The 27,875-nt window shown below is 39.5% G+C and overlaps 1 protein-coding gene across 1 annotated transcript in view; it reads right to left on the bottom strand.

Moving 5' to 3' along the window:
- Nucleotides 1–170: 170 nt before the first annotated feature.
- Nucleotides 171–27,875, bottom strand: part of RORA (RAR related orphan receptor A) — a 96,325-nt gene continuing 68,620 nt past the window's right edge. The window contains exons 3-10 of the mRNA XM_072962307.1: nucleotides 25,304–25,445; nucleotides 22,242–22,637; nucleotides 16,695–16,816; nucleotides 14,963–15,095; nucleotides 14,197–14,304; nucleotides 12,167–12,277; nucleotides 11,089–11,201; nucleotides 171–9,573 (exon numbers count right to left, since the gene is read on the bottom strand). Coding sequence (XP_072818408.1) covers nucleotides 9,409–9,573; nucleotides 11,089–11,201; nucleotides 12,167–12,277; nucleotides 14,197–14,304; nucleotides 14,963–15,095; nucleotides 16,695–16,816; nucleotides 22,242–22,637; nucleotides 25,304–25,445 — 1,290 coding nt within the window. The 3' untranslated portion in view covers nucleotides 171–9,408. The remainder of the gene's footprint in view (nucleotides 9,574–11,088; nucleotides 11,202–12,166; nucleotides 12,278–14,196; nucleotides 14,305–14,962; nucleotides 15,096–16,694; nucleotides 16,817–22,241; nucleotides 22,638–25,303; nucleotides 25,446–27,875) is intronic.

Raw genomic sequence — 27,875 nt, 5'->3', positions numbered from 1 at the left:
CCTGGGATTTGTGCATTTCTAACAAGGTCACCGTCGCAGGTGATGCCAGTGCTACTGGTCTGTGGACCACACTTTGAGTAGCAAGGTTTTCTGGAGACAAGATGTAAGCTAGAAAACGCTGTGCAATGCAACTCGAGAACCAAGAAAAAAGAAGGAAAACAAGGCAAGTGTTCCATTAGAAGCTGAAATTTTATTATAGGATAACAGTACATAAAGCACATCTAAAATTGATGTGTTCAATGCACTTTTAATAAAGGTAATGTAATATTAAAGGTACAGTTTCTAAGTACAATATAACAACATTCATATTAGAATGAAAATCGGAGTATTTAAAAGACAACATTAAATCTCTCTTTTTTTTTACAGCTTGTATTTACAAAATGAATCAAAATATTTTTTTTTAAATTCAGGACTCAATAAAATAACAAACAGCTGGAAATAAGCAGACTACTGTAAGAGTGAATTGAAAAGAAAACCCAATGTATGTGAAAAGTTGGATGATCTCTAATAAAGATCATTAGCAAAGTTTTAGTACAATACTATTTTTAGGATTCCCATAAATGGCTTGCATTTTTTTAGTGTGGCAGAAAAGTAGTTTTTACATACTGTACACAAAACAGACAGCATATATTCATAGGTACAGTATTACTGTTTCCAAACTGGCATGTATATTTACAGAAGGCTGAGTTTGTTACTCACAGAGTTTTGTGAAATTTGTGTGCTTAATCCTCAAGACCTACACACAATTAGAATCAGCATTTCATGTGGTCTTTTAAAATGTGGCTTTCATACTCAGTTTTAGAAGAAAACATTAACCATAAGGCTTGGCATACTTTGTAAATTTACCGAAACAACCCAGGAAAACAGTTTGAATTGGGGCACACTTGATGTCATTTAACAATTCGCAAATGCTGACATGTGCTGGCCATTGTGCAGACACAAAGAGATATAATCACCATCCTCGGGAAGCTAAGGATACTAAATGGTGCTAAAAAAAAAAAAGATTTCAATCCCTTTCTAAGCGAAGCAATAAGGAATGACATGATTTGTATTAAAGGAGATGTCTCCCTAAACGGTAGCCAATTCACTTTAAAAGGTTAACTATTAGCATTAGCTCTCATTAACCACATGATTGCATTTATAATTAAGGTAACAGCAACTCTTCCATAAAAATGGAAAATGTCTAGAATTGTGGGCAAATATTCAGTGCATGGAAGCCAATAACCATGGCTTGAGAATTTATCACCTTCAATTACAAAAAGTGCAGTAAACAGAAACATTTGCTCTGTATTTATAAATTGCTCAAAAATCTTTGCTAAAGATCTTACAAATTCAGTAATAGTACAGAACAATTCTAACCAATATTTAATAAGGTCAACTACGTCCTTAGTTAGATATTTGATATACTTTGACTTTTAACAATGCCGATAGGTCTCGGGAGAATGGGTGAAAGAGTTTAACTAAGCTCATTATTAAATGACTTTAAAAAGGAAAGTCCTTCACTCAGTTCATGGAACTGGTTGAGGTTATAGTCACACAGAACATCCCTCGTCAAATTTGCTTATGGCCCACGTTCCACCGTGACAGCGGACGTCTCTATATTTCTCATGGCTCAGGTAGGAGGGGAAGGGTTTATTCTGCCATCAAGCCACCAAGGAGATTTTAAATAAGTACCTATTGTCTATAATAGGAGCTAAGTACACAGCTCTGTCAGGTGCCAATAATATAATTCCTTAGTAAGAAAAAAAAAAAAAAACCACTCCGTTAAACTAGAGTGTTTCTTTAGGAGCTTGAAGGCCTGGCAAATTATTTCTCAGCTCAGGAGATACGGTATAAAGCCAAGTAGCAAACATAAAGTAAATGCTAATAAGTTTTCATAGATCCATATTTATAAACAAATTCACCCTATAGATGTCAAATATCCATACTAAGGAAGTAATTTTATCCTAATTAAATACACTCTAGAATAATTTATATAATGATATTATGTATTTAAAGAGAAAAGCATGTCCCAAATCCAGCACTCTGATACAGCTGCCAGTTGGGCACAGGTAGATATATATATATGTATATATATACAAATATATAGTTATACTCAGTGAAATTAACAAGACCCAAAGGTGGTATTGTCTAGGAATAAAAGGGTTTTTTTGTTGTTCACAAAAGTAACTTATCTAGCACCACACATCAGAAAAACACAAAAATAGCACACTCTAGTTCTAAACAGCTATGTCTAAAATAGATTATATAGTAAAACCAGTATTATACAGCATATTGTGGATTTGATAAACAGATAAATATTTGCACTGAGTAGGCTGTTTATAATATAACATTTTCTTATCTATACAGAATGAAAGCCAAAAAGTTAACTGTATAGAGATGTGCAGAACAACATTAAATATTATGACTCAAAAGCAGGGACGAAGGTAAATTTGAAAGAAGAGTAAGAGAGAAAATGTTTACAGGCCATTACAAGTTCTTAAGTTAATAGTAAATAAGGAATCAATTGCTCAAGTTGAAGAAAGCAGTAAACAAGAGATTGCATTTACATGCAGATGTCTAAAATTTGTATTTTTTTAAGTCTATGCACAAAAGTCATGTTTTATTGCTTGACATTCAGTTATGGCTAGATTATTTAACCTATTTTTTTTTTGTACTTTGGAAACAAGAATATTGTTAAAGGTGCCATAAAAATGGACAACATTGAAAACGGTTTGCAAATAAACCACCTAACACTGCAGTTCTTTATACATATTAAAAGCCTTGTCTGGGGTTTGTCATATGTTAAATATATTTAAACTGGGAAAATATGTTGTAGCTTGAAGCCTCCCATTGGCCCAAACATCCAATACAAAAACACATCTCCACAAAAGGAGCAGGCGGACAATACAGGAACATTTAAAGAAGCAGCCAGCTAATGTCCTAATGTTTAAAGATTTACCACTGTTGTATATGAAATTTCAAACCATCATAGATAAGAAGAGAATTTTGGATTCAGGAAGATGTGTACAGTACATACGGATTTTATTTTTTTGTGTGTGAAATCATATTCACTATATTGCTCAAGAATTATCTGCATTTACATATGCAATCTGTTCAATGATAACCAAGTTCCTAGAAACAGTATTCATCCACATCAAAGTAATAATGAGTGAGAAAGGAATCGCACACAAACACAGGAGAGAATTAAATTGCTCTTGGAGAACAACATAATGGCACGTGCAGCGTGTCAAAGCTAATAGCAAGCCATCTTTCGTCAGTTCTCAGAAAGAAAAAAGAAAAAGATGAGTCATATCACTAAGGTGGCAAATAGACTAAACAGCCAACATAGATTTTCTAGGCATCTACTTAAAACCTCATGTTCATTTTCTTAACACAAGACTCCATGTCAAGTTGCATCGCTGAAAAAAACATCGTTCCTATTTGGATTGAATGTTCTGTCATTCATTTATAAATAAATAAATAAAATGACTGAATGTGTTTATTGCTCTAAGTTCTGAGGGTCTGGTTCAACATGGAGTCTCCCCCATTTACGATGTTTCTGTGATATGAAGCCAGGCTTCTGGATTATTTCAGAAATTGTTCTGAGAGCCAGACAAAAATGATCTTACTTATCCGAACAAGCAAACAGACCCAGAAGTGAAACCAGCTGCTTTGTAAAGCCATTGCTTGCCAGCCTTCTAATTTCTTAAGAATAAACAATAAAAGGAAGGTCTCTTTAATCATATTTGGTGGAACCTCTCTAATAATACTAGTGTTCTGAGAATGCAGTGAAGACCTGTATTGTAGACTCTTGGCAAGAGATGATTCACTGTTGCCCTTGAATTTCTGGGCATACTATCTAATCCATAATATAAAGTTGCTTCTGTGGGCTTCTGCTGTGTCGTATCTTTATAAGAAAGAAGTGGCAACAAAATGTTACAATAGGTAAACATGTCAACAACCTCTGTGTGTGTATGCATATACATGTGTGGGGAGAGGGAGAGAGAGATATCGGCCATTTTCCATAGTCTTTATTGTCAAAAACAATAAGGTAAAGGTTTACTTTTTTAGCTAAACGACATGGAAAGTTATTCCAGATTATGCTCTTCAGTGGTAGTAAGAAAACTGTAAAGCTTCTTCTGAATGTATATTCCAGGTGTGGAAGAATCAAAGCCAACTGAGATTCACTAACCTTACGGAAAGTAATATATGGAAATAGTACTTTCAAAATATTTCAAAAAAATGTAAAATATAACACTAAAAGCTGGCTCATGTGAGTCCTGCGTGTCTTTAAACATTAACTCTTGTATTAATTCAACAGATAAAAACTACAAATGTAGAAGAATTGTGTGACATAAAGGGAGTTTTTGGTTTGTTTCTAGAGGAGAACATTGTGAAAAAAGGAATTATTTGCTGGTATTTGGGGAAAAGAAAAGTTTCACCTTTTCCCTCTCTCATTTCACTGATGGGCAGGGCTCTCATCTCATTACTGGCTTTTAAAATTTTTATCCATGTTATGTAGAATTTGAAGTAGTTTTTAATATATAATGCTGTAAGTATATTTATCATGAATATTTTAATTAGTAGAGAAATAGTAAGTGGAGTATGCAGGACCATACTTTGAAGTCTCTGTAGGTATATTATCTATTAGTTTATCTTTTGAACATGCTGGCATCGCCTTGTACTGCTTTGGAAGTTACTCAGTGTTTTTAAGCACACAAGACTGAAGAACATATACATTTTGAACTGAACAAAACGAGACAATAGTGAATAGTTTACACACACACTACACACACGCAGCTCTACACAGTTCATTTGTGCCTTGGAGGGATAGTATTATCATTATTATTAACAATAAAAAACACAATTTTGTCCCAGTAGTACTGGCCACCCTGTTTTTAAGAGTTTTAGAAGATCCCTGAGCACATTGTTTCTGACTCTTAACCCCAACTCCAAAATGATAGGGCTTCTAGTGTTGATCTCAAGATGGATTGTCATTCACAGTAAGTCAATCATAAGGTGCTTATTTACCCTTTCTTTTTTTCACCAATCAGCACAAAGAACTGTCAGAAAATAACTTTTTATTATTATTAATCTTCATAGCACTGGAAGGACACATGATTTAAACAATCAATGTTGGAAACAGTGGCTTTAGGATTATTATCTGGCTGCCCCTCAACAATTACAAGTGATTCAATCGACATTCCTTAGCCAAAAACAAAAGGAAAACAAACCAAACCAAACCAAAACAAAACAAAAAAAACCCCCAACAAAATCAAACAAAAACCAAACCAAAAAAAAAAAAAAAACTGTACAAATATGTATTTTTCCCTGAGGGATCAAGGTACACCCGCAAGTGCTCTATGTACATATTGCACTAGAGAGGAATGAAGGACATGTGCAAAAAAGCAACAAGGAGAGAAGCTTACATCCTACTTAAACCTTTTCATCAAAGATTCTACTAGGGTGCTTTGCATTTTGGAATGTCGGAACACAAACAGCGATTCCTTTAGTCTAAAACGAAAAACACATACTTCGACTATGGCACATTCAATGAAATAAAAAGTTTTCCAAAGACAGATAGACAAATTCCATCAAGAAAATAATACAAAGTTTGTTTGTTTGTATTTTTTTTTTTAGAAAATTACATTACTTTCTTTCTTTGTTTCACATTACAAAATCTGTTTTTTTTTTCTTTACACAAATCACATTTTATTGCAGGAATATTTCAAGTGCCATCAAATATTTATAGAAGGGTTAAAAAAATAGAAGTCTCTCTAAAGTGGTCCAGACAAGGCTTTGTATAGAATAAATCTTTTTTTTTTTCCCATCTTCTAGTCTTGATTTAAGTATTTTGAATACATTTTCTTTTCCATTGACACTTAGTAGCCTAGAAGCGGTCCGACACACACACACACCATCATACACATGAAAACCACACACACGCACGCACACTCCCTCCTCACCTGACCCTCAGCCCACCCCCATACGCTCAGAGATCTGAGTATCCACACTATAAAGAACAACCAAACTTAGAAGCAGTGTCTTAAGTCATGTTTTCCTTAAGTTAGAAAGGGTGAATTAGGATGCTGAAGACTGAAAAAATAAAAATCCATAGCTTTAACGCAAATTAGGATGCTGAACACTTAAAAAAAAAAAAAACCAGAGCTTTACCACAATTTGCAAACTGTCCCCAAAAGCACTTTCTTCTGCACTTTTGTTTTCATTGTGACCAAGGCCAGGTTCTTCACAATATAACGCAACCATCTGGATACCATTGTAACTGAAGGTATGCAGGCTTTATATAAAAGCCTTATTTACCCTATGTAAAAAAATTTGTATAAAAGGCATTATAGTAGCCGGAATAACAATGATGTGATTCCAATCTTTAAAAGCCTATCGGACATCTAAGTTTAGGCAGTTTTAATTATAAGAACTATTAAGAACAATTGTTCTGTATCGCCAAGTAGTTTGTGTCATCACAGAGGTGTTTCTATAATAAGAAAATAAAAATACAAAGGTTTTCACATCCTTTTCTGTACTTCATAATTTTTTCAACCGAAATTGTTGTTTAACTTCAGATCCCAACCTCGTTCCAAATACCAGTTGTTCCCACGTTTCACCAAGCCCGCCTCTATTATTCTGTCCCTACACTGTCGATGTACTTTGCTCTCAAAGTCCACACCCTGTTTTTCTTTCCGGAAGACCTAGTAGCAGCATCATGTCAACGTATCTTGGTTTACTCCAAAAGCAATGTCACCATGGTGTGACTATTACTGAGATTAGAGCATCTTTTTTTTTTTTTTTTTTTTGCATTGGGTACATGCAAAATCCTTTCTGGGAAAATTTAAGATCAACATTGCGTTCTCTCTCACCCTTAGAGAAGTTCAATCAGCGCTCATCATTTCACAAGTGGACACTGGAATTAGGTTTAGTTGCTCTTTAATGCGCTAGCTAGCACCTGAGGCTGGTCATATTCAGAAAGCTTTGGTTAAAAAGAAGTTAATATACTTTAATAAAACCATCCCCCAATTTAGTGAGTCAGAATGACAAACAAAAACAAAAAACAAAAGAAAACCAAAATAGAAACACACCATTTCCCCCACAAAGGAGAAACAACAGGGGTAAAAAAATGGAGAAATAAATAACTGAACTAAACTTGGTACTCTTTGCAGAGTATAAATACTATTGATCTTTATAGGAACTACGCTTATTTAAATTAAAAATCTGATTCAACCCTTCTTGCCCAAATATAAATACTATATGCTGATAGCTACCTCTCTATATAAACACTCACATAAAGTTTTACACGCTTGTAAGAAGTTTAAGTAAATATTACCCTCATCTTCTATTTCTGGTTAAACTCTTACTATATTTTTGAAAAAAAAATTGTTTTTAGATGTTATTTAGGCTTCATACACATTTCTGTGTGAACACTCCCTTCCCCTTTCCCAAGGCCCTCAGGAAACAATTCAGAAAGTCAGTGGAGTTAAACGCAGAGCGAGGGCTCTGGGACGCCCGTACTTGGGGACCCAGTACAGCGTCAGGAGTTGAATTCCTGCGGGAAGATTCAGGAGGGACCCTGGCGGGAGAGGAGACACTTCCTTCCCTGTAAAGGGCTGCTTGCAAACTCCCACCTTTACGGGAAGGTGGTCTCTTTTCTGTACAAACATGGTCTTTGATGTCAGACCAGAAGTTTGAATCCCACCCCAAGGGTGACTAAAACCATCATCGAAACGCCTACGTTCCTGAAGGTCACTTATTTTTAAAATATGCACACTTGTCTATCAGACTGTTTCTTCTCCATTTCCCCACTGGGAATTGTTTAAAAAAAAAACTAAACCCACGAAATTAAACAAAAACAACTCGATATTTCTTACCTGAACACAAAAGCCAAACAATCTTCTAAATATTTAATAAAATAAATTACAGTCCACAGTTTTCTAGTGAAGATAAATATAAAAGTAAATGTTTGCAGCTTGCATCAACTTCACTTTAAAGGTTTAAGATATCTGATATTTAAATAAGAGAAACTGGTTCAACATCATAGGCCTCCATTGTCTCCCTCTCCACTGGCCGTGAAATATGGAGAGCGGTATTCCAGAATTATCCCATCGAGAGGCGGTCAGTCTAGCAATAGTCCGCTCTGAGATAAACTCTCAGGGTTTCTGGATTATACCAAGACCATGAACATTCACAAGTAAATGCTTCATGTCTTCACGTGGGGAGTGTGCACTTGCTCCTGACATAATCTTTGGGTCTTTCTTCTAAGAAAAGCTAGATTCCGATAAATATTCTGGTTACTAATCTGATCTCAAAGCATAAGAATTCCAAGTTGAGACTGAGCCTGTGTAACTACTGAATGGTGCAAAATGAGCCTCTCCTCCCCGGCCACCACGAGGCGGCATTTTAAAAAGCTTTTAAAAAAATAATGTGCGTGAGGGCGTAAATCCCCGGCACTGATCCATCCTTCAACTTTGTATGAAGCGTAAACACATCTATCCCTAAACTTCCCAAAAAGCAAAGTACAATTTAGGGAGAGCTCTAAGTCCAAATTCCTATCTTAAAAAAAAAAATCCAACAGCGTGATTTCTAGATATGACCAGCCAGTCCTTTAAAAGTCATTGTGTAAACAGCAGCATAAAAACCTCCCGACGTACCTTCCAAGCCTTCTCAGTTAAACTTGTGTTTCTGGTGCACATGCGACACAACAGTGAACACGCTAGCATTTAATTTAAAGAAAAAAGGTGCAAAATGAAAGTGCCTTATCAATTCAACAGGAAAAGCTACACCAGTAACTACATTTTATATTAATTAAAACAATATATAAACAATATCTCTTTTAGCTATATATAGTCTTCATGCCCATTTACCCTGTAATATATTATAATGCTATTTGTTGCTAGTGCTATGGACCCTTTTCGTGCCATCCTGCTGACTGGCAATAATCGGTGAAAAAAATAAAAACTTCCTTCATGAGACAAAGAGCAAGTTGTGCAAAGTTATGCTGCCACCTCCGCTATGCATGCCAGTCACCGATTAGTGCTGGACTCTCTGCTGTTAGGACAGACTGGTGACTCTGTAGAAAGTCTGTGGGCAGTGAGCTACGAGAAAAAGACATCCTCCAACTTTAGTACCCGCCTTCTGTTGTAAACAGAGGTCAACGATCAAGAAGTCAAGACAGAAAAAGGGTCCATATCTGTAGGCATAATGGAAATCATATGCATGAGAAAAACAAGTTCAACTTTTATTTGTTTTCATTGTTTCCCCTCCTTTGCCTGACCCCGATCACCAAAGGATGTGCAATGTGTTGGCGCTCCAGGTCTGTGCAGGGCCATGTAAAGTGTCTCGGTTAATTTGTTTGTTGGTGGGTTTGCTTTTCATTGTTTGTACTTCAGACATTCTAGAAGTGCTTAGGTGATACATTTACCCATCGATCTGCATGGCTGGCTCAAATTCTGAAGTGAACAACTCCTTGTATAACGGAGGAAAGTGAAGTCGCACAATGTCTGGGTATATTGCTTTAAACGCCATTAGCTTTTCTGTGTGTCGTCCACATAAGGCTCTTAACGTAGACACCTTGCATATTAACTGCAAGTGGAAGAAAGGACAGGTGGTCAGGACAGAAGAGACGTGAGAAGCAAACATCGGGGAATCTAGACGACCTTTCCAACATTGTTTATCAGGGTGAAACACACTTGAAGCAACTTAAACGTCCAGTAATAGAAGGAAGGTAAAAATTAATGATGATGTAGGCACATCACAGAAAACTAGGTATATATTAAACATGATTTTGAAGGCAAATAATTGAGTAACTTGAAAAGATGTTCATAAGCAAAAGAACCCAAGTCTCTCACCTTCTCCTCCTATTCCAACATACTTTCTGCCCTACCATCCTGAACCTCGCCCTCTACCCCTTGGGAGAAAGGAGAGATGTGACAGAGATGAGGGCAAGGGGGCCCCGTGGGTAGCTGAAGTCACTGCAACCAGAGATGATGGCATCCCCTGCATATTTTATGCAAAACGAGTACTAGTCAACTCCAATGATAACAAGTTTTTTTTTTTGAGAAAGAGCTCTGCCTGTAACAAACCAATTCCAGGTCTGAGTAAAAGAACATGATTGAAAAAAAAAAAAAAGTCAGGAAGTCTGGCGGAAGTCCCAGCATTGACCATTTACGGGTGGAGGATAATAACATGGCTTGCAGAAGTGCTTTTTAAAGTCTAAAGCACTGTACAGTGCAAACTAATGATCTCAACCCAGAATAATCCCCTGTAAGAAACGTCTTCCCCACAGCATCCATCTTGTCCATGTGTTAGGTTCTCTCTATGGTGAGAGACCCCTCCTCTAGCATATTTTAAACTGACATCCTAATTATATTTTCATTGTGAAAGATAACAATTGGCAAAAACGAAACCTAATGCCTTGAATACAGGGTAGTAATGAGAAACTGATGAAGAAAATGCAGAAGTCATTTACTGTTGACTACTAATGAATTTAATGGAAATAGAACTAATACTAGAATGTATGGTTATCTTGGTTAATTGCTTTAGTCCTTCATAACCTCCTCCTTCTAAACGCAAAGATTTAAATTCTAAACTCTCTAGTTCATATCAAGGGAGAACATTAATTATGCTTTCTGCCCATCTTTGATGAAATAGGTGTAGGATTTCCAGACTGTCTAGAGGGGAGGGTATAGCTCAAGTGGTAGAGAGCATGCTTAGCATGCATGAGGTCCTGGGTTCAATCCCCAGTACCTTCTCTAAAAATAAATAAACCTAATTACACCCCTCTTACGCCCCGACAAAATAAAATAATTAAATAATACAATAATAAATAAATAAAAATATTAAAAAAAAAGATTTCCAGACTGTATATTGCTGCCATTGCTCTATTATTCCAGGACACTATAACCAATGATAATAAACAGAATTTAACCTGAATTTTGGCCCAAGATCATTTTTTTGAAATGGAGACATTTCTTTTCTTTTCAGTACCCTGTTGCTTACTGATGCTTTTGGGGCTGGTCGATGACGTCTAAGAGTGGCTGGCGTGAGCTGTGACAAGGGATAGTCAGGCTGTGTCAACGGCAAGCGTTCGGCTCTCACCTTTGTTAGTATTCCGTCTTCTCGGTGATTCTTCTGTAGGACGTGCTGAAGAGCTAGCTGAATTTTCTGTTGCAGTTTTTCAATTTTTACCTTTTCCTGCAGCCATGAGCGATCTAAACATGAGAAAACCACACCCCTTAGCATTCTGCCAACATGGTGTCAGAAACCCCCAATTCCTCCTGACTCCTCGGTGCAGATCATTACACCACAATGCAGAGTTAGGGACTAACAGCCCACTTTCACTCCTCGTTCAAAATCTGCTCCTAAAGAAGTGGAAACCTGATCTATGACAGTTATAAAACTGAGTGTTAAGCCTTTTCATTTTTACTGACATTTAAAGTAAGGGAGAGTTCGCCCCCTTCCAAAAGGACAGCCATTTAAATCTGTCATGCTTGCATGAGGGCAAATGAAATCACCATGGCCCCTTAAGCCTTTCTAATGGTTAAGTTTCTGAATCAAATACTCATATCAGTCCTGCGAGCCTTTCTGGAAAATATGAGTATTGCGTTATAGTCCAAGGCAACCAAAATTGTTAAGAGAATGCCAAATGATTTTAAGGGTTGTTAATTTAAGATAAAGTCTTCATGTCCAAGAATTCCAAACAGGAGATAGTAAATTTGCAAAGCTGATTATTCCCAAGAGGCAGTGCTGGTTGAACACCTAGATCAACTTGTGGATGACATCCAAATGGATTTTAAGAAAAAAGCAGAATGTTTTAAAAACCACGTTATCTTGGAGACTGGTGTTAAGAAGGGTAAGCCTACTCTAATGCACTATTTCTCTTGGTATCAGGAGGTTAACTGTGGACTGAGCTTCATTCAATTTTCATTTCTTAAGAGTTGATCAGAATAGCATGAGGGCGTCTCAAAATGGTGTATGTGCTTTTGTTTGTGTGTGTGTGTGTGTATGTGGTGTGGTGGGGGGGCGCTGTTATTTGAAAAACTTAAAATTAGATTTAATAAGGGTGGTAGCCTCTCTTGGTGGCCCCCTGAATATTCCATAGCCATTGAAAGTTATGTGCCTTATAAAAATTCTTTACCTGGACCAATTTAAAAACGATTTTATTTGGTTATCTTACCTGCTGACATCAGGACAAATGCAGAAAATAATGCAATTTCATCTTCAGTCAGGTGCATAGAACATAAACTCTTTCCAAATTCAAATACAAAGCTAATAAAGTCTTCACAACCTGCCAAAATTCAAGACAGTTTAGGATTTTGGTTATTATCCTAAGAGAAAAATATGGAAGAAGGTGAAAAGGTGAAGATCAGAGGGAAAAGTAATAACATTTCTACAGCTTAATAGTTTGAAATCTTCGGGAAAAAGTCAGTTTAGCCACCATCACCATCACCACCACCATCATCACTGAAAATGATGTCTGTTGTCTGATTACTATGTTAGGTGCTACTCTAAGAGGTTTCTTTGTACACGCTACTATTTTACAACAGCCTTGTGAGGGAGGTATTGTTGTTACTATCCCCATTTTAAAGGTGAGGAAACAGACTTGGGTAGAAAAGTAATATGCCAACGATTCCACAGGTAGGAAGTGACAACCTGAAATTCAAAGCTAGCTGCCTGACTTCAGAGCCCACACTCTTTTCTTTTTTAATTGAAGAATAGTCGATTTATAATGTTGTGTTTCTGGTGTACAGAATAGTGATTTAGTTTTATATATATACACACACACACACACACACACACACGCACATATATACATACACACACACATATATATTCTTTCTTAGATTCTTTTTCATTATAAGTTACTATAAGTTATTGAATATAGTTCCCTGTGCTGTACAGTAGGACCCTCTTGTTTATCTATTCTGTATATAGTAGTTTGTATCTGCTAATCCCAAACACCAAATTTATCCCTTCCCATCCTGTTTCTACTTTGGTAACCATAAATTTGTTTTCTATGTCTGTAAGTCTATTTCTGTTTTGTAAATAAGTTCATTTGTGTTTTTTTTCTAGACTCCACGTGTAAGGGATATCATATGGTATTTGTCTTTTTCTGTCTGACTTACTTCACTTAGTATGATAATCTCTAGCTGTATGCTGCTGCAAATGGCATTGTTTCATTCTTTTTTGTGGCTGAGTAGTTTTCCATTGTGTATATACACCACATCTTCTTTATCCAATCATCTATCGATGGACATTCAGGCTGCTTCCATGTCCTGGCTGTTGTAGACAGCGCTGCTATGAACATTTGAATGTGTGTGTCTTTTTGAAATGAAGCCTATACTCTTGACCAACAGAGTCTAACAGATATAATCTAACTAAAACGTTAAATTCACTCATTTTTTTTGTTGTTCTTTGGTTTATTTTATGTACAACACCCTTAAAAGAGATAACAAATGACAAATTATGGTGGAAAACCAATATAACTATTACAGAACTGAAAACACAGAACGTGAAAGTCCCATAAAATAAAAACTCATTCCCCCCCAAAACTGGTTAAGTTTGGTGACTATTCCTTCAGACGTTCACATTATGTATATATAGTTAAAAGGCAATGGGCTATTCTTAAGTATACGTACCTTCCATCATTTAATTGTTTTTAAAATCACTTAATAACGTAGCTTGGATACCATCCCACTCTTCGTAATGACTAGAGCCCACTTTATTTAAATTACAGACATCTAAACTAATTCAATTTTAAAGTATATGTCATAATTTCACTTAGCTATACTCTCCTTTCCTGATGGCTCATTAACGGTTGTTATTTGAGGAGTATGGAAGGGCAGACTTTCAGCTCTTTGCTTGATTTTATCTATCAACTCACATCCTCTAGTTTATCTAAACAATATATTCCCTGCAAACCTGGTTCTTAAAATCGGGAAGGGAGCTAGAAGGATATATCACAATTTCTTCAATTGCTAATTAGATACAGTGAAACTCTAGATTCTTGAATGTAACACAGACAAAAGGTATTTGAGCTGTGTGAACTTTCTACGGCGATCAACTATAAGGTAACGCAGGTATAAAATCCTTTAACTTTTGTGTCCATAAAATCGATTTTCACTTTGTTCAATAAGAGCTTTCACCCAACTCCTGTCTTTTCCCCTAGCCCTGATTTAAAGACAAAGCACCCAGAGATTTCCTCACCTAAAGACTTGAAGACATCGGGGCTGGCATATTTCCCGTCAAAGTACACGGTGTTGTTCTGAGAGTCAAAGGCACGGCACATTCTGATAAACACCACCTCCAGAGAGCCTGCACAGAGACAGAAGCGAGGTCGGTTGTTGTCTTGGTGAGTTTATTTTGAATGTGGGGACCCCTTTTCTGAGTCAGCAAGGTGGGTTCTGCTAAGGGGCTCTCAGTCACCTTAGCTCTCTATTTAAAAAGGCAGAGTTCTTGAGCAGACTTATCTGAAGCTAAGGTCTGTGTTACTAAAGCGAGATTGATTTATGAATTACTTCTTTGGCACTTGTCTGTCCTGTCATAACACAGAGTCTCAGAGCTGCTAGGAAAACATGGACTCCTGTTTACTAAAACAAACGGACGAAAAAACCCAGGGATGTCTCTCTGAATTCCCCTAACAACCTTCTTCCTAACAACTTCTAGGAACCTCCTGACAATCTGGAGTGTAGAGACAAAATACAGGTGATGGTTAAAACTGGGGAATGCAGGTGTCTTTCAAATGAATCTTTTCACCCAGAGGAGAAGCAAAATGGAGGGAACATTTCCTGCAAACAGCTCAAAACCTTTAAAAACAAAAAACAAAAAACTCTCCATTTCCGCTAAGAGAAACCTGAGCTATTATCATCGGAGAAAAACTGTTTCCGACACCTTCCTTACCAAGCATTTCTTTAACAAGCTGATGAAAGCAGGTTAGGAAGAGATCTCCAAATTCACTTTGCAAAGCACATACCTGCTTTGAGAAGCACAATTTGATCGTTCTGACACAGTTCCATAAATCCATCAATGCGTTTGGCAAACTCCACCACGTACTGTATCGCTTCTGTAATTTTGATGGCACACAATTGCCACATCACCTCCCGCTGCTGTTGAAGAGCGAAACACATTAACAGCCACCATTACCCATATCCTCGACACGGTTGTTTTAACTGTTTCTATTTGGTAAATTCCTTCTTTGGAAACGGATCCCCCAAAGCTAGAGGATTTGAAAACAAACAGTTGGCCAGTTATTTAGGTTATAATGATTGCTTCCAAGACCTTCCTCATCTCTTCGAATTCTTTGCTTACCATTTTGGCGGCAAAGGGACAAGGGGGAAGATGTTATGAGCATATATGCAGCAGAAGGTGAAAACGTGATCAGGAAAGCAGCGCCTGCCACTGCTTTAACCCTCGGCCACGGAGAGCAGCAAAGTAGAATCTTCTCTTAAGCAATTATTTTGCCTTGGGGAATTTCACACCACTTTACTGGGAGAAGGGAAGAAAAGGGGAGTCAGTTACATTGACTGTGCACCTGCCATGAGCTAGGTGCTTTAGGGCAGCCTTGTCTTATTTCATCTCCACAAGAACATTTTTGCATCTTCTATCAGTGGACACAGATGCTCACAGACGTTTCACAGCTAGTAGGTACTGGAGCTGGGATTCACATCCCAGCATCTCCGACCCTGAATCCCATTTCACACGCCTTGTTGCTTCTTACCGCTTTCTTGTTTTCCTTTGTGACTTTGCCTGCTGGTGCTACCTGCTGTCTCAAAGGTACAGCGACGCGCTGCTATTCCCCAGCCTGTCCTGTTTGATTCCTTTTACATACCCCCTCTCCGACTGAGTTACAGGATAACCTGGATCCGTCCCGCTGTTCCCCCAATCTTAGTTTAAGACTGTGCACAATATGATGGGTGGAAGGAACAGGGAGTCAGGAGCCAGGAGCCATGGTCTAGTCCTGATGCTTTCATTTTCTAGCCATATGCCAAGGGGTGTTAGTTTCCTCACACGTAAAATGAAGGGGAGGATTAACGTTGATAATCTCTCTGGTCCTTCCTAAGCCTGAATTTCTAGTTATCAGTGGGGAGAAAAATCACAGCGTTTTCTTTTCCTAAAGGCAGATGGATAATTAAAATCCCCCCTTCTCCAGCCCTGCCCTCCCACTTTGGTGATGTGCTGATCAGAGTGTTTTAGAGAAAAAAGCAAGTAACAGAACTATTTGTCAGCCTCATATTGCTAGGTTCAGACTGCAGTTAGGATCACAGCTTCCAAATCGTTTTTTTTTTTAAATATGTACTCTCTAAACTCCTTCTTTTTAACCTCTGGAAACATGAGGTCAAGATTATTTTAAATCAGCTTCCGGACAGTGAAATCTTCCACTGTGATACTGGGACAAATCCCAATTCATTTAGGCTTTTGGAAGCTGCTTAATCTAGACCCCTGCTGACAAATGATAGAACACACGTGCAAAGATATAGGAACAATAGGCCTGTGTACTATTGCTGAAATTTCGCACACTGGCGTCTCAGTGAGATGACAAGGCCCCAAGAACGTGATCAGCTCTCGAAGAAAGATTTTTAAACAGAAATCTGATATCTGACAAAAGGCATCCATTCTTTGGTCTGCCGGTAGTCTCGATCAAATCTCCCACACGAACACCCTTCCCAACATCGTCCCACTCTTAGGTAAAATTCTTCGGAGTCTACCTTGTTTTGATAGTTCTCAATCTCCTCCTGCAGAAAGGTCTGCCACGTTATCTGCTGGAGCTCTTCTCTCAAGTACTGGCACGTTTCCAGGTGTGATTTCGATATATTCTGTGCAAGGTGTTCTAGGGAGAAAACAGGAGACGGCAAACGTGAAAAGCCAAGTTCTTCTTTGGACAGTCAGGTTCTCCCGACCTAATTTTGATTTGAAAGGTAACAAGTATAAAGCAACACGCTGGAAGCAGTTTTAATTATCTTTACATATTCAAGGAAGCAATTTGGAACTATTTTGCATTTTGAAACATGAGGATGAAGGACAGGTCAAGTCAGCATTGAGCAATAAGTCTTGGTGACTTCCAAGACCCTCCTGACTTTGACCTCCTGTGCCTCTACACCATTATCTGAGAATGAACAAATATTGATCTAGATGGGTGTGAGAAAGGACTGACACAACCTCTTCTTGGCATTTTATAGACACTTTTGCCATATTCATTGATTGGAGGATGGTTATTCTTGAAAAACTAAGAAGTGGTATTCTTTTATGACAAGTATGTGTATCTTTTGTTTTTCCTGCAAATGGCAGAACAAGCATTACTGAAAGCCTGCTACATAATTATACATAGTGTTGCGGTTAAGAGATGGACTATGGAGCCAGACTGACCCGGGTTTGAATCTCAATTCTGCTACTTAGTAGCTGTGTGATCTTGTGTAAATCACCTAACCTCTCTGTGCTTTTTAGTTTCCTCACCTGTAAAATGAGGAAAATAGTACCTATTTCATTGGGCTTCTGTGACAATGAAATGAATTGAGCACTCAGAATAGAGAGGTTTACACAGCATGTGCTATATAAACATTTGTTTTTATTATACTGGCGTGTAGGGAGTTTGAAGATATTAAAAGAAACAGATGCCAAATAAGTTTCCATAGGAACATATAACCCAGTGAACATGTAGGGACATGCTGAAAGGACAATTCAAGACATTAGACAGTACAGCATGAAGCTGAATTATACCAGAAGAGAAATTAAAAAAATAAAAAGCAATCGGTGCTTTAGGGAAAGGAGAGATGAGGGAATTAAGGGACGCTTCCTGGCAGAAGAGGAAAGTTTCGATTGGACCCTGAAGAATGGGGAGGATTTGGCAGGCAGAGGCCAGTGTTGTGTGGCAGAGAGCCAGTTCCACATTTGAGGGATGGTAGATGAAAGAACAAACATGGCATTTGTAGGACACAGGCAGAAGTGATAAAGTAATGATGTCAAAACAGAAATATGAGTAGGTAAGTGCCCAAATCTTGAAGGATCTTGAATGCTGGGATTGAGAGCTGGACTTGATTAACAAAAGGAGTCATCAGGATTCTCGAGGGGGAGATGACATACTGAACATTGCATCTGGAGAAAGGGAACGAGCAGTTCTGTGACTGGTGGGCTGGAGGTTGGTGAGGCTGGAGGCTGGAGGACACATTAGAGGGCTGCTGAATTCTAGCTGTGAGGGACTAAGAGCTTGAAATAGGTTTCTAGTAATTGTTATAGAAGGGAAAGCCAATTAAAGATGTATTTTGAAGATGAATTAACAAGATTCAGAGAATACAAAACCATATCCAAATGTGATCCCCCTTCCAGGATCCTGAACATGCAATAGGAAAAGCATTTAAAACAATGGTGCTGAATGCAAACTTAGCAACACCAGTAAGAGTGTCTATTTATGTGGAAGTCTGCTAGTGCTTTCGCCAAACAGAATCAGATTTGTTTGTGTGAAAACAGAGCAGGTTCACCTAAATGAGGCTGGAAACTAGAATCTCCTTAGAGACAGGGAGACACAATAAACCTTAACATCCTTAACTGGCAACACACAGACATGAAAACGACATAAGTAAATACAATTCAAAATAAAACATAAACAAAAGAAAAGAATTTAAAGGAAACAGACAGAGAGAAACAGAGAAAGAGGGAGAAGCCAGGCAATTATGCATCTTGGAATCAATGATGCTTGTGAAGAGAACAGGGGAGTAAAGACAAAGATCACAGGGAATCAGAAAGAAGAAAATAAATGTGTAAATAGTAAACCAATTTTTGCAGATATGAAAAAAAAAGATGCGATGAAGCGTGCACAGGGAATCTGGGAGAATCCTAGGAGAGGATTCATAGGAAGAGACTCACAGTATTCTCTTTCAGATCAGGCTTTTTCCCAGATTACACGGTCAGCATCTTGTTTCACTCCATCCTTAAAATTGTTCCTGCTCATCCCTACCCATTTGAGTCCAGCTTTCAGGACAACAAATGATGTAATGTACAAAGACGAACCAGCAGAGGGCAGTGGCTGCATTCTCACCAGCTGCCTTTGAGCCCAAGTCACACTTGATTTGACCAAGTGTAAGATTTCAGACCCTTGGCTATTTTTAAACCTCCATTTCAGCAAAGGAGAGTATGGTCAGCCGAGGAAAAGCTAAGAAGCTAGTGTGGTCCCTCAGATAAACAGTCTGGGATGGTGAAATACCTTGGAACTAGGAGTTAGGAGACCTGATTTCTTCTGGCCTGAGATCAGTGGGTAACTCACTTTGTGACCAGCAAGGCAGTTTGCCTCCTAAACCATGACTGCTTCATCAGTACAGCCAAGGTCTGGCTACTTCAGGTGGAAAAGCCTGACTTCTGATTTAGTCATAGATTTTCACAGCGGGATGGAACTTTAGACATCATCTGGTCCAAACTCTCCTCAGTTTACAGATAATAACATCATAATGATGATAAGAGTTAACATTTAGGTAGTAGTTATTATGGTCCAGATAGATATATATATACACATACATATATACATTCTGTTTATATATATGTATATATGTATTTTCCTTAATATTCATAACCATCCTAGGGGGAAGGTACTAGTATTGTCTACTTTACAGATGAAGAAACCAAATGAGGTTAAGTGACTTTTCAAAGTGTCACAGCTGGCAAGTGGCCAGTGATTCAAACACACAAAATTGGAGTCCGGAGTCTGTGCTCTTAATCTTTATATTCCCGAGGTAGGGAGGCTGCAGCTTACAGAAGTAACGTGGTTTATGCCAGTTGTACGACCTACAGCAAAGCTAGGACCATAACCCACAGGCTTTAGTTATTGATTATAGGAATAAGTACTTCACTTTTTTTTTTAATGAAACCACATAGCTTATCTGGAATGCATAATTCAGGTGCTAAGTACACATCAAGGGCAAAATCGCATCGCCAGGAATGCAGATGAATTTCCACTAAAAGCAATGGATTGTAGATACCCTGATGAAAGATAGAAGTGCGCTTAGAACATGTTAGTTTACAATTCATTTACCAATTGCACAACTGGTTTCATTTGTTTAAAATCTGATGACAAACTTTATCCCAAAATGAAGTCAAGTTAGCTCAACAGAGAGCGGGACTTAAGCCCCAAAGGAAATGTCTGCGAACCTCCGAGAGCTTTGGAGCAGCAGCAGCAAAGCCTTTGGCTACTTTTACGCTGCTCTGAGCTCCTCAAACTGTTCTGCACGTGTAGATGAGGTGGGAAACAAGATCCCGGTTATAACCTCCTTTTTTCAGATAAATTCTTCTTTAGTTTTGGGTTTGGGACAATCCTAGTGACAGTCAATTTTATTCATCCTGGAAAATGCCACAATATATGTGAAAAATCCTTAATTGAGGAGAACGTGGAGAACAGATGAGGGTTCCAGGCTTGGCGACAGCTGTGAGGAAATGGATTTTAAGGGGAAAGGGGGAGCCGGGGGAGTCGGCTGAGCCATTTCTGGCTGCCCTCAGACACTAGGGCACATTTAGCCTAAGTGCCATGTTCAAGGGCCACACTCAGGCCAAGATGTGTGGGTTTATTTCCGGGATGAACATGTGACAAGCAGACAGGATGGATTCCCTAGTATGGATGATAAAGCAGAAGCAACCCTAACGTGAGCCAGGTCATTTTCCATGGGATCGTGTCAGCTTTCAATCAAATCCTTATTCATTTCAGAAAATTTTACTTTTATTACAGCTCTGCTTAAGGCTCAGCCAACCAAGATTTCACAACCAAAACGGAAGGTTTTTGTTCTAGTTCAAGAAAAAAAAAAAAAGAAAATCAAACCTACCTCTGCTCAGCTTGGCTTCTAGTTCAGAGGTTTCTCTGTTAATCAAAAGAGCTGTGATACACCTTTAATGCTGTTCAGTGGTTAAACACCAAGCTTAAAATGTCCCTGCTCTTGAGGATTTAAATTTAGACCCATAAAGAGGTGCTTGTGTAAAAACCGTAAAGAACATTCAATTTGTTCTATTTGGAGAAAGATTTTTACTGGAAATATAAATTTCACTTAAAAAATGTTTTATGGGGTACAGAGGTGGAGAAACCATCTAAAGAACACAACCGTCATTTCTGTGAACTGAGGATGTCTGTGCTCAAGTCAGAACCTGCTGGTTCTCTTCCATCTGAAGTCTTCATTCTCTCCTCGTCTTTACTTAGTCATCTCCACAGCAGCTAATTGAAATATCCCAAAGGATTCTAACCTCGGGTGAGGAAGCATGGGGAGGAGCAGATCAAATTCTCAAACAGCAAAGGTCCTTATCAAAGTTTTGCTAATAATAGTGCTGCACTTAAAAATCGATTAAATATAACAGAGGATGTTAACACAACTTCCTTGCAATGAAAAGTTTTCCATTGTCTGTGCTAACATTTCTAGGTCACCTCTCCCAAGAAGCATCAATGCCACAGGAATAAGGAAATGACAGGTTTTTTCATTCTTTTCTTTTTTTTTTCTTTTTTGGCACGGTGAGTGTTCTATGAAATATAGCAGTTTTGTCACTAATTTCCATCACCAAAACATTTCGGCAAATAAAGAAGCCAATTTCTCTGTAGCATTTCTGGAAGACATCGGGATGGCAAAACGTGGATGTGTACAGGGACTGGGCAGTGATATAAATGGGGAGAGTGGGATGCGCCCATTTAAAGGCATTAGGACCTAACTGGTATCAGCTGGTTGTTACCAGTCACAAATGCTGCTCCAGTGTAACTAGATCTTTTTTCCCCTCTCTCACAAGAAGCTGAAAATCTGAACTTTTAGGTGGAATTCTCCAGGCGTAAAATTTTAGCAACCGATTCAAAAATTGTAAAACTTGACACTGGTCCAAAAAAACATGTCTGTGGACCTGGTTGAGTTTGTGGGTTGTCATAATGACCTTGGGTATTAAAGCAATACCCGGACTATAACCAAAGTAATGGAGTTAGTTAATGGGGCCATTCCCTGAGCCTGCAGTTTTCGGGGAAACTTAAAGAATCTAAAGAAATAAAGGAATTTAAAGCGCTAAGTTCATGTTGTCCCAGCTCTGATGCTGAGAGGTCAGTGAGAGTCTGGTATTACAATGCGAAGCAGTGGAGAGTCAGAAGCAAGGAGGCAGCTTGGAATTGTGAAGGGGTCTAAAATGGTAAAGGTGAATCACCCAACTAGATGTATTATTTTAATAACGTAACTCATCAGAGGAAAGTCAGACTTATCCTGCTGACTTCATAGGGCAAGAGCAGGGCGCCCCAATAAACCCATGGAAGCCATTACCTAGTTCTGCCATGGACACAGTTGGGGAGGTCTCTCCGTTGGTGAAGGAACAGTAGGGAAAGAAGCCGGATGCTGGTGCATAGTCACATATTGGTTCTGGCTTGATTCCATTGATATCAAGACCCGACTGGTCCGGGGAGGGCTGTATGTCCAGGTAGAAGCTGCTGACGGCAGAGTCTGCCTTGCTGCCCTCAGGGGTGTGCCCGTCGATGTAGTTGCTCAGGTCATCGTGAAGCTCCGTCAGCCCGTTGGCCGAGAGGTTGTAGGTGGGAGTCAGCGGCTCGGCCTCCCCGGGCTGCTGCTGGTGGTCGCGCTGCTGCTGCTGCATCCGGTGCTTCTGAACTTCTGCATACAAGCTGTCTCTCTGCTTTTTCGACATGCGGCCGAATTTTACAGCTGGAAATAAAAGGCCAAACGACACTGTATACAATATGTTTTTCTCCATTACCCTCCCCGGTGTGCTTTAGGAGTTCCTTTGAAATCTCAGATAATCTCAGCCAGAAACCACAGAACCACACGACAAGGACAGGATCCAGAAGTGAAAACCGTCCCACCCCACACGGGCTGGCTCCACATCTCCAACAGCAAAGACACATCCCAGATGAGATACGTTTCAGAAATAGACCCAGGGCTGCTAGAAGAGACCCGGAGCCATGACCACCCAGGTTTTCCTGCTGTCACAGAACCCTAGGCTCAGTGGGAGCCACTGCAATGCAACTTAATGGGCTGGGTCCCTCTCCACTCAGGCAGCTGGCAGAGACCCTTCTTTCTCCTCCCAGGGTGCAGACCAGTGCCCAGGGATTCACAGACTCATGGGGGTACATCGAGGCACAAGCAGTCAAACCTCAACTTTCATTCATTTCATTAATCAATACACTTACATGAGTGTCTTCCTGATGAGACAACCAGACCTGGGGCTTTGTTGAGAAAGCTCAACAGACTGAATGAGGCATTTGCAGTTTCTGGAATTACATCTCTGAGTCTACCCCCTCTCCTACTCCTGGGCCATGCGCTCGGTCCCTGGTGAAACCCTTGGGTCCATCTTTACACTGGATCTTAACCAAAAGGCCGAGAAGCGATGGGCCCATCTTGAAATGACCCTTTCTGCTACTCTCATTTAGCCTCAAGTGAAAAGATTATCAGAATTCTGGAAAGGGCAGATGTTGTAGAAGATGCCTGCGGGGGAATTCTGTGTTTGCAGCCCTTCTCCTTGCGATGGAGCTCCCCTTTTAAAGTGGGACAACCACTAGAGTGACTTTCCAGTTCATTCTGAATCCCACATGAGTTCTGAAGCACTCAGATAACCAAGGACAAAAACTCTATGATTTCCTGGTCCGAACTTGCACGCTGAGCCATTAATTTCTCAGCCTGACTCTGTATATGCAGATCAAACCTCTGCTGGAGGGACTAAGATCTCCTCCTTGATTCTGGTTAACTTTACACATGACTGGGTGGTTGTAGGTGTGACCTACACCACAATTTTATGAGCTTCGGGGGCAAGAGACAGGGTGGATGCAGGTGGAGCTGGAAACCAGAGTCCACCACCTGGGCCAGCTGCTGGATTCTTTTCCTGCCAAGGAGAACGTGCTTTCCTTTCACACAGAAAAAACAATTGAGCTGGATTCTGGTCAGTTTCCAGTTTCCACGACTCAGGTGACAAACTTGGTGGGTTAGTTAGACAGCAGTCAGGCTAATGGGGGCTGTGAATTTCAGGCCTTTAACTGTATAGGGCCTCAAATTCACTCCGAGCCCGCAACAATACATGCCGTCACTTAGATGCAAAACCGCCACAAGGCATACTGAAGGCACTTTATTTTTTTTTGGAAAGAATACTCTAGAACTCCCAAGCAGATTAAGACCCAGAGGTGAAACTTGTTCTGCTATGACTCTGAATTGTGTTTTAAGTCTTTTCTTAGTATAAACAGCAGTAATCATACTATTCTCTAAATGAAATGAATGGGTCAGGTCTTAAAATGCACACACAACCTGTGATTTTTAACTTACAGATTCATAAGAGATACACCTAATCGTGTCAGTTTAGTGCCACTGGAAGATGAAATCTGCAGGGCTTTGTTTCCCAGGAATTTCTGAGGACACAGTGTAAGTTTTGTGACTTGCATCTTTCCGATGGCAAAAGTTCATTTTTCATTCTTACGCATCCTAAGAGGTCACCCTGCGCACAACTCGTGCCTGGGTGGGTCCACACCCCCCCAAGAATATCTGATTATGGGGAAAGCAGACTTTCAGAATGCCTGCCCAGCATTCTGAAGTTATTTTTTCCCAAGCTGAAACTCCACTGGAAGAGATGGTTCCTTCAAATGGATCTCTTCAGAGAGCCAGGCAGCCGGTATATTCAAGAAAAGTCCTTAAAATGTACCCACTGTACTATCTGCCCAGTTTCCTTATGTAAGAATAATTGTCTTGAAAACTGGCATTGATTATTCAGTGAGCTTAAGACAGTTTTCCAGGAAGATCCCGAAATGTTTGCAACTGAAGGGTCGATGGCCTCTGTTTCTTAAAATAGTGTCTTTCAATGAAAAGAACACTTGTCACTGAGCCATGCTGTACACTATTTTCACACATACTAGACATACAAATATTTGACTTTGGACCTAGTTAGCATAAAAGCTAATTCATCCCCCTGCCAATAAGCTTGCTCGTGTAAGGCATGCAGCCCTTAGCTCTGGTTGGGTTTTCTATGCAGGAAAAAGGCTTCTAGGAAGTAAATTTAATGAAGACCCTCATGTGACGCTTACCTTCAAGCAATTCATCCACCTGTTATGTCTTAAACATCAACAAATCTGAAGGTGTTCTCATCACATAGACACTTCTCCCCCAAGCTCCCCCGACCCCCTAACCTTAGCCAGTGAGCTGGCTCTGATGGTTTACGGAGGAGGAAGGAACTGCTGTGAGACTCACACAGCCACCAGAGGAGGGAGGGGAGGTGGGTGGGGAGTGGGGTGAGGGGCAGAGGGGACACATTCTGGTAGATCTGGGTCCAGGCTTCAGAAGGCCCCTTCACCACCCCAGGCCACTGTACAACGCAGGCTGCGGGTGCTCACCATCTCGAGACATCCCCACGGCAAGACATTTCTGTAATCGACAGTGTTGGCAGCGGTTTCTACTGGTTCGATCAATCAAACAGTTCTTCTGACGAGGACAGGAGTAGGTGGCATTGCTTTGCTGACTTCTCCTGAAAAAGCCCTGTGATTCAGTTATAAAATATAAAACAGGTTAGTGTCAGTTTGAGCGGAAGATACTAAAGGCAGGGTACCAAGCGCCGAGTGGCATTAATATTTAATGGAGAATTAAACTTGCAACAGAATCATCCAGGAGACTGTTAATAAAATTAAAGTCACTTCTTTTTCCTTGAGTAAAATTGATCCCCAGAGCCTAGCCCTCCATCCCTTACACATGCAAAACCTTCTTTAACTCCAACAGATGGGCGCCCACGTACAAGGCACAGGATCGGGTCCTCTTCTTGGCTTCTGAGGATCCAAAGCTATGTGCTTGATGGCATGGTACAAAGACACTTACCTTTAACCTTTATCACCAAAACATTTTTAGAATAAACACAAAACACTTCTCTTGGATGTCCAGAGATAAGAAAATGCAGCCTCACCGTAACCCAGGAGGCTGCAATCCTGATACACTACAGTAATCTCAACCAGACCACGTAAATCCTCCACCTTTTCCGTGTCTTGCATTCCCCACGTGAAAATCTACTGCCCCAAGAAGTTAGGTGATATTTGGATGGATCACCCTGGCAGATCAGTCAGACTGGGAATACCCCGCTCTTGCTAGTTTGGAAATACCTTGTGTTCAGAATCATGGCCTTTAAGGTTTAACAAATCCAATCTGCTGCTCATCAAGTTCCACTCATTTGTTAAGCACTGTTTTGGAAATAAGGTGGATGGAGAACAAAGAGTACTGACCTCAAGGATTTCACTCATTCATTCATTCACTCTCATGGATTCATTCATTTTTGTTAACTTCTCGAGCTGGATTCTGACTAGCTGATTAATTTTCTTAAAGCTGCAAGTTTCCTTTTAGTGGCAACCACAAGTTTTGCTATGTCATATTTTCATAATTATTCAATTGAAAGCTTGCTCTAATTTTCAGTAGAGTTTTAAAAGCCGTATGTTATTTAGAAGCACATTTCTTAATTTCCAAACATAGGTGGGGGCCAGTGTTTCTGGTTATCTTTTGATTGTTGATTTATCTCTCAGTGATTTTGCAAACTAGAGATGTACCCTTAAAAAAAAAAAAGGTAATCAGAGTCATTTCTATGAAGCAGAGCCATGAAGGGTACAAAAGAACACTATCATTTTCAAATCTTTAATGGTGAAGATGGATGACCCTAACCAAGGGGACACAAGTGGAGAGGGGTGAGGTAAAATTACTCTCTCACCAGAAGATTACTCTGGAGACCAACTTGGCAAAATCTAACAAAATCTTTAAAAACATGCCTATTCATTGAACTAGTAAGTATCCTTTAAGGAATATATTTGAAAGAAATGTTGATAAAGGTACGAAGATTTACCTACATGGATGTGTATCACAGCACTATTTGTAAGGTGAAAAAAATTTAGAGAGATGCTAAATGTCCAACACTAGTGGACTGGAAGTCACAGTGGATATTCATATTCTCAGGAACCATTAAAAATGGTATGTCAGAAATACAATTACTGCCGTAAAATGGTGATAAAAAATATGCCGCTGAATTAAAAAAAAAACAGCTAAGGAACTAAACACAATATAATCCACTTTTGGAGGGAAAAATCTATATATTTAGCATAGAAGAAACTTTGGAAGTTTATGCCTCCAAAGAAAAAGAATTTGGTGGGGCCATGAGTGATCTCAATTTTCTTTATATTTATCTGCTTTCTGATTTTCCGACAACGTGCAGGTGGACAGGTACGTGAGCTACGCAGAAAGAACAATCTAGTCTATACATCTGCTTTCTTTTGTGATGTCCGAGGACCTTGTGGATTCCGCCGATGGGCAGGACAGTACCTCAGTTTCCAGCTCTTTCCTTGGGAAACCAGTCTGGGATGGGCGGGGTGGGCACTGACCTCTCACTTGCTCCCTGCTCTCTGCCAGACTGCTCACTAACCCACATGGGCCAGGCTGGGGGTCCAGGGTCTCAGACTGTCTCTCCGTGGTACTTCAGATCTTCCTGATAACAAGTCTTGCCTCTTTTGTGAAGCAATCTCTCTTTTCTCAAAATATCTAAAAAGCTGTAGGTTTCCTTTTTTTTTTTTTTCTTTTTTTTGGTTTTGTGTGTGTTTTTTCCCTCTGTGACAAGAAAGCGAGATGAAGTAAAGCTTTCTTTGGGGCTTAATGGAGAGAATTCAAGAAAATATAAATGGTAACGGAGGCCAATAATCCTTAGAAAGAGATAGCAAGAGGTCACCTGTCTAGGTGTTCAGTCGAGTCTGAGACGTGTAATCTCTGTCCAGGCTGAAAGGGGTTTCTTTCTTGAGGCTCGACCACCATCCAGACCCTCCGTGTTTGCTATCACTGCTACCACTGCAGGCGACCAGGATTGGAACTATTCGCCTTTCCTTTAGCTGAGGCTGAATTTTGCTTGCTTCACAAGGAGACTGTTCCATTTTGTTCTATAATCGCTGA

The sequence above is a fragment of the Vicugna pacos genome, chromosome 6, assembly GCF_048564905.1.
Source record: "Vicugna pacos chromosome 6, VicPac4, whole genome shotgun sequence".
In the NCBI taxonomy this organism is placed as follows: domain Eukaryota; kingdom Metazoa; phylum Chordata; class Mammalia; order Artiodactyla; family Camelidae; genus Vicugna; species Vicugna pacos.
The sequence above is the reverse complement of the archived record's forward strand: the minus strand, read 5'-3'. Positions and strand labels throughout refer to the sequence as shown.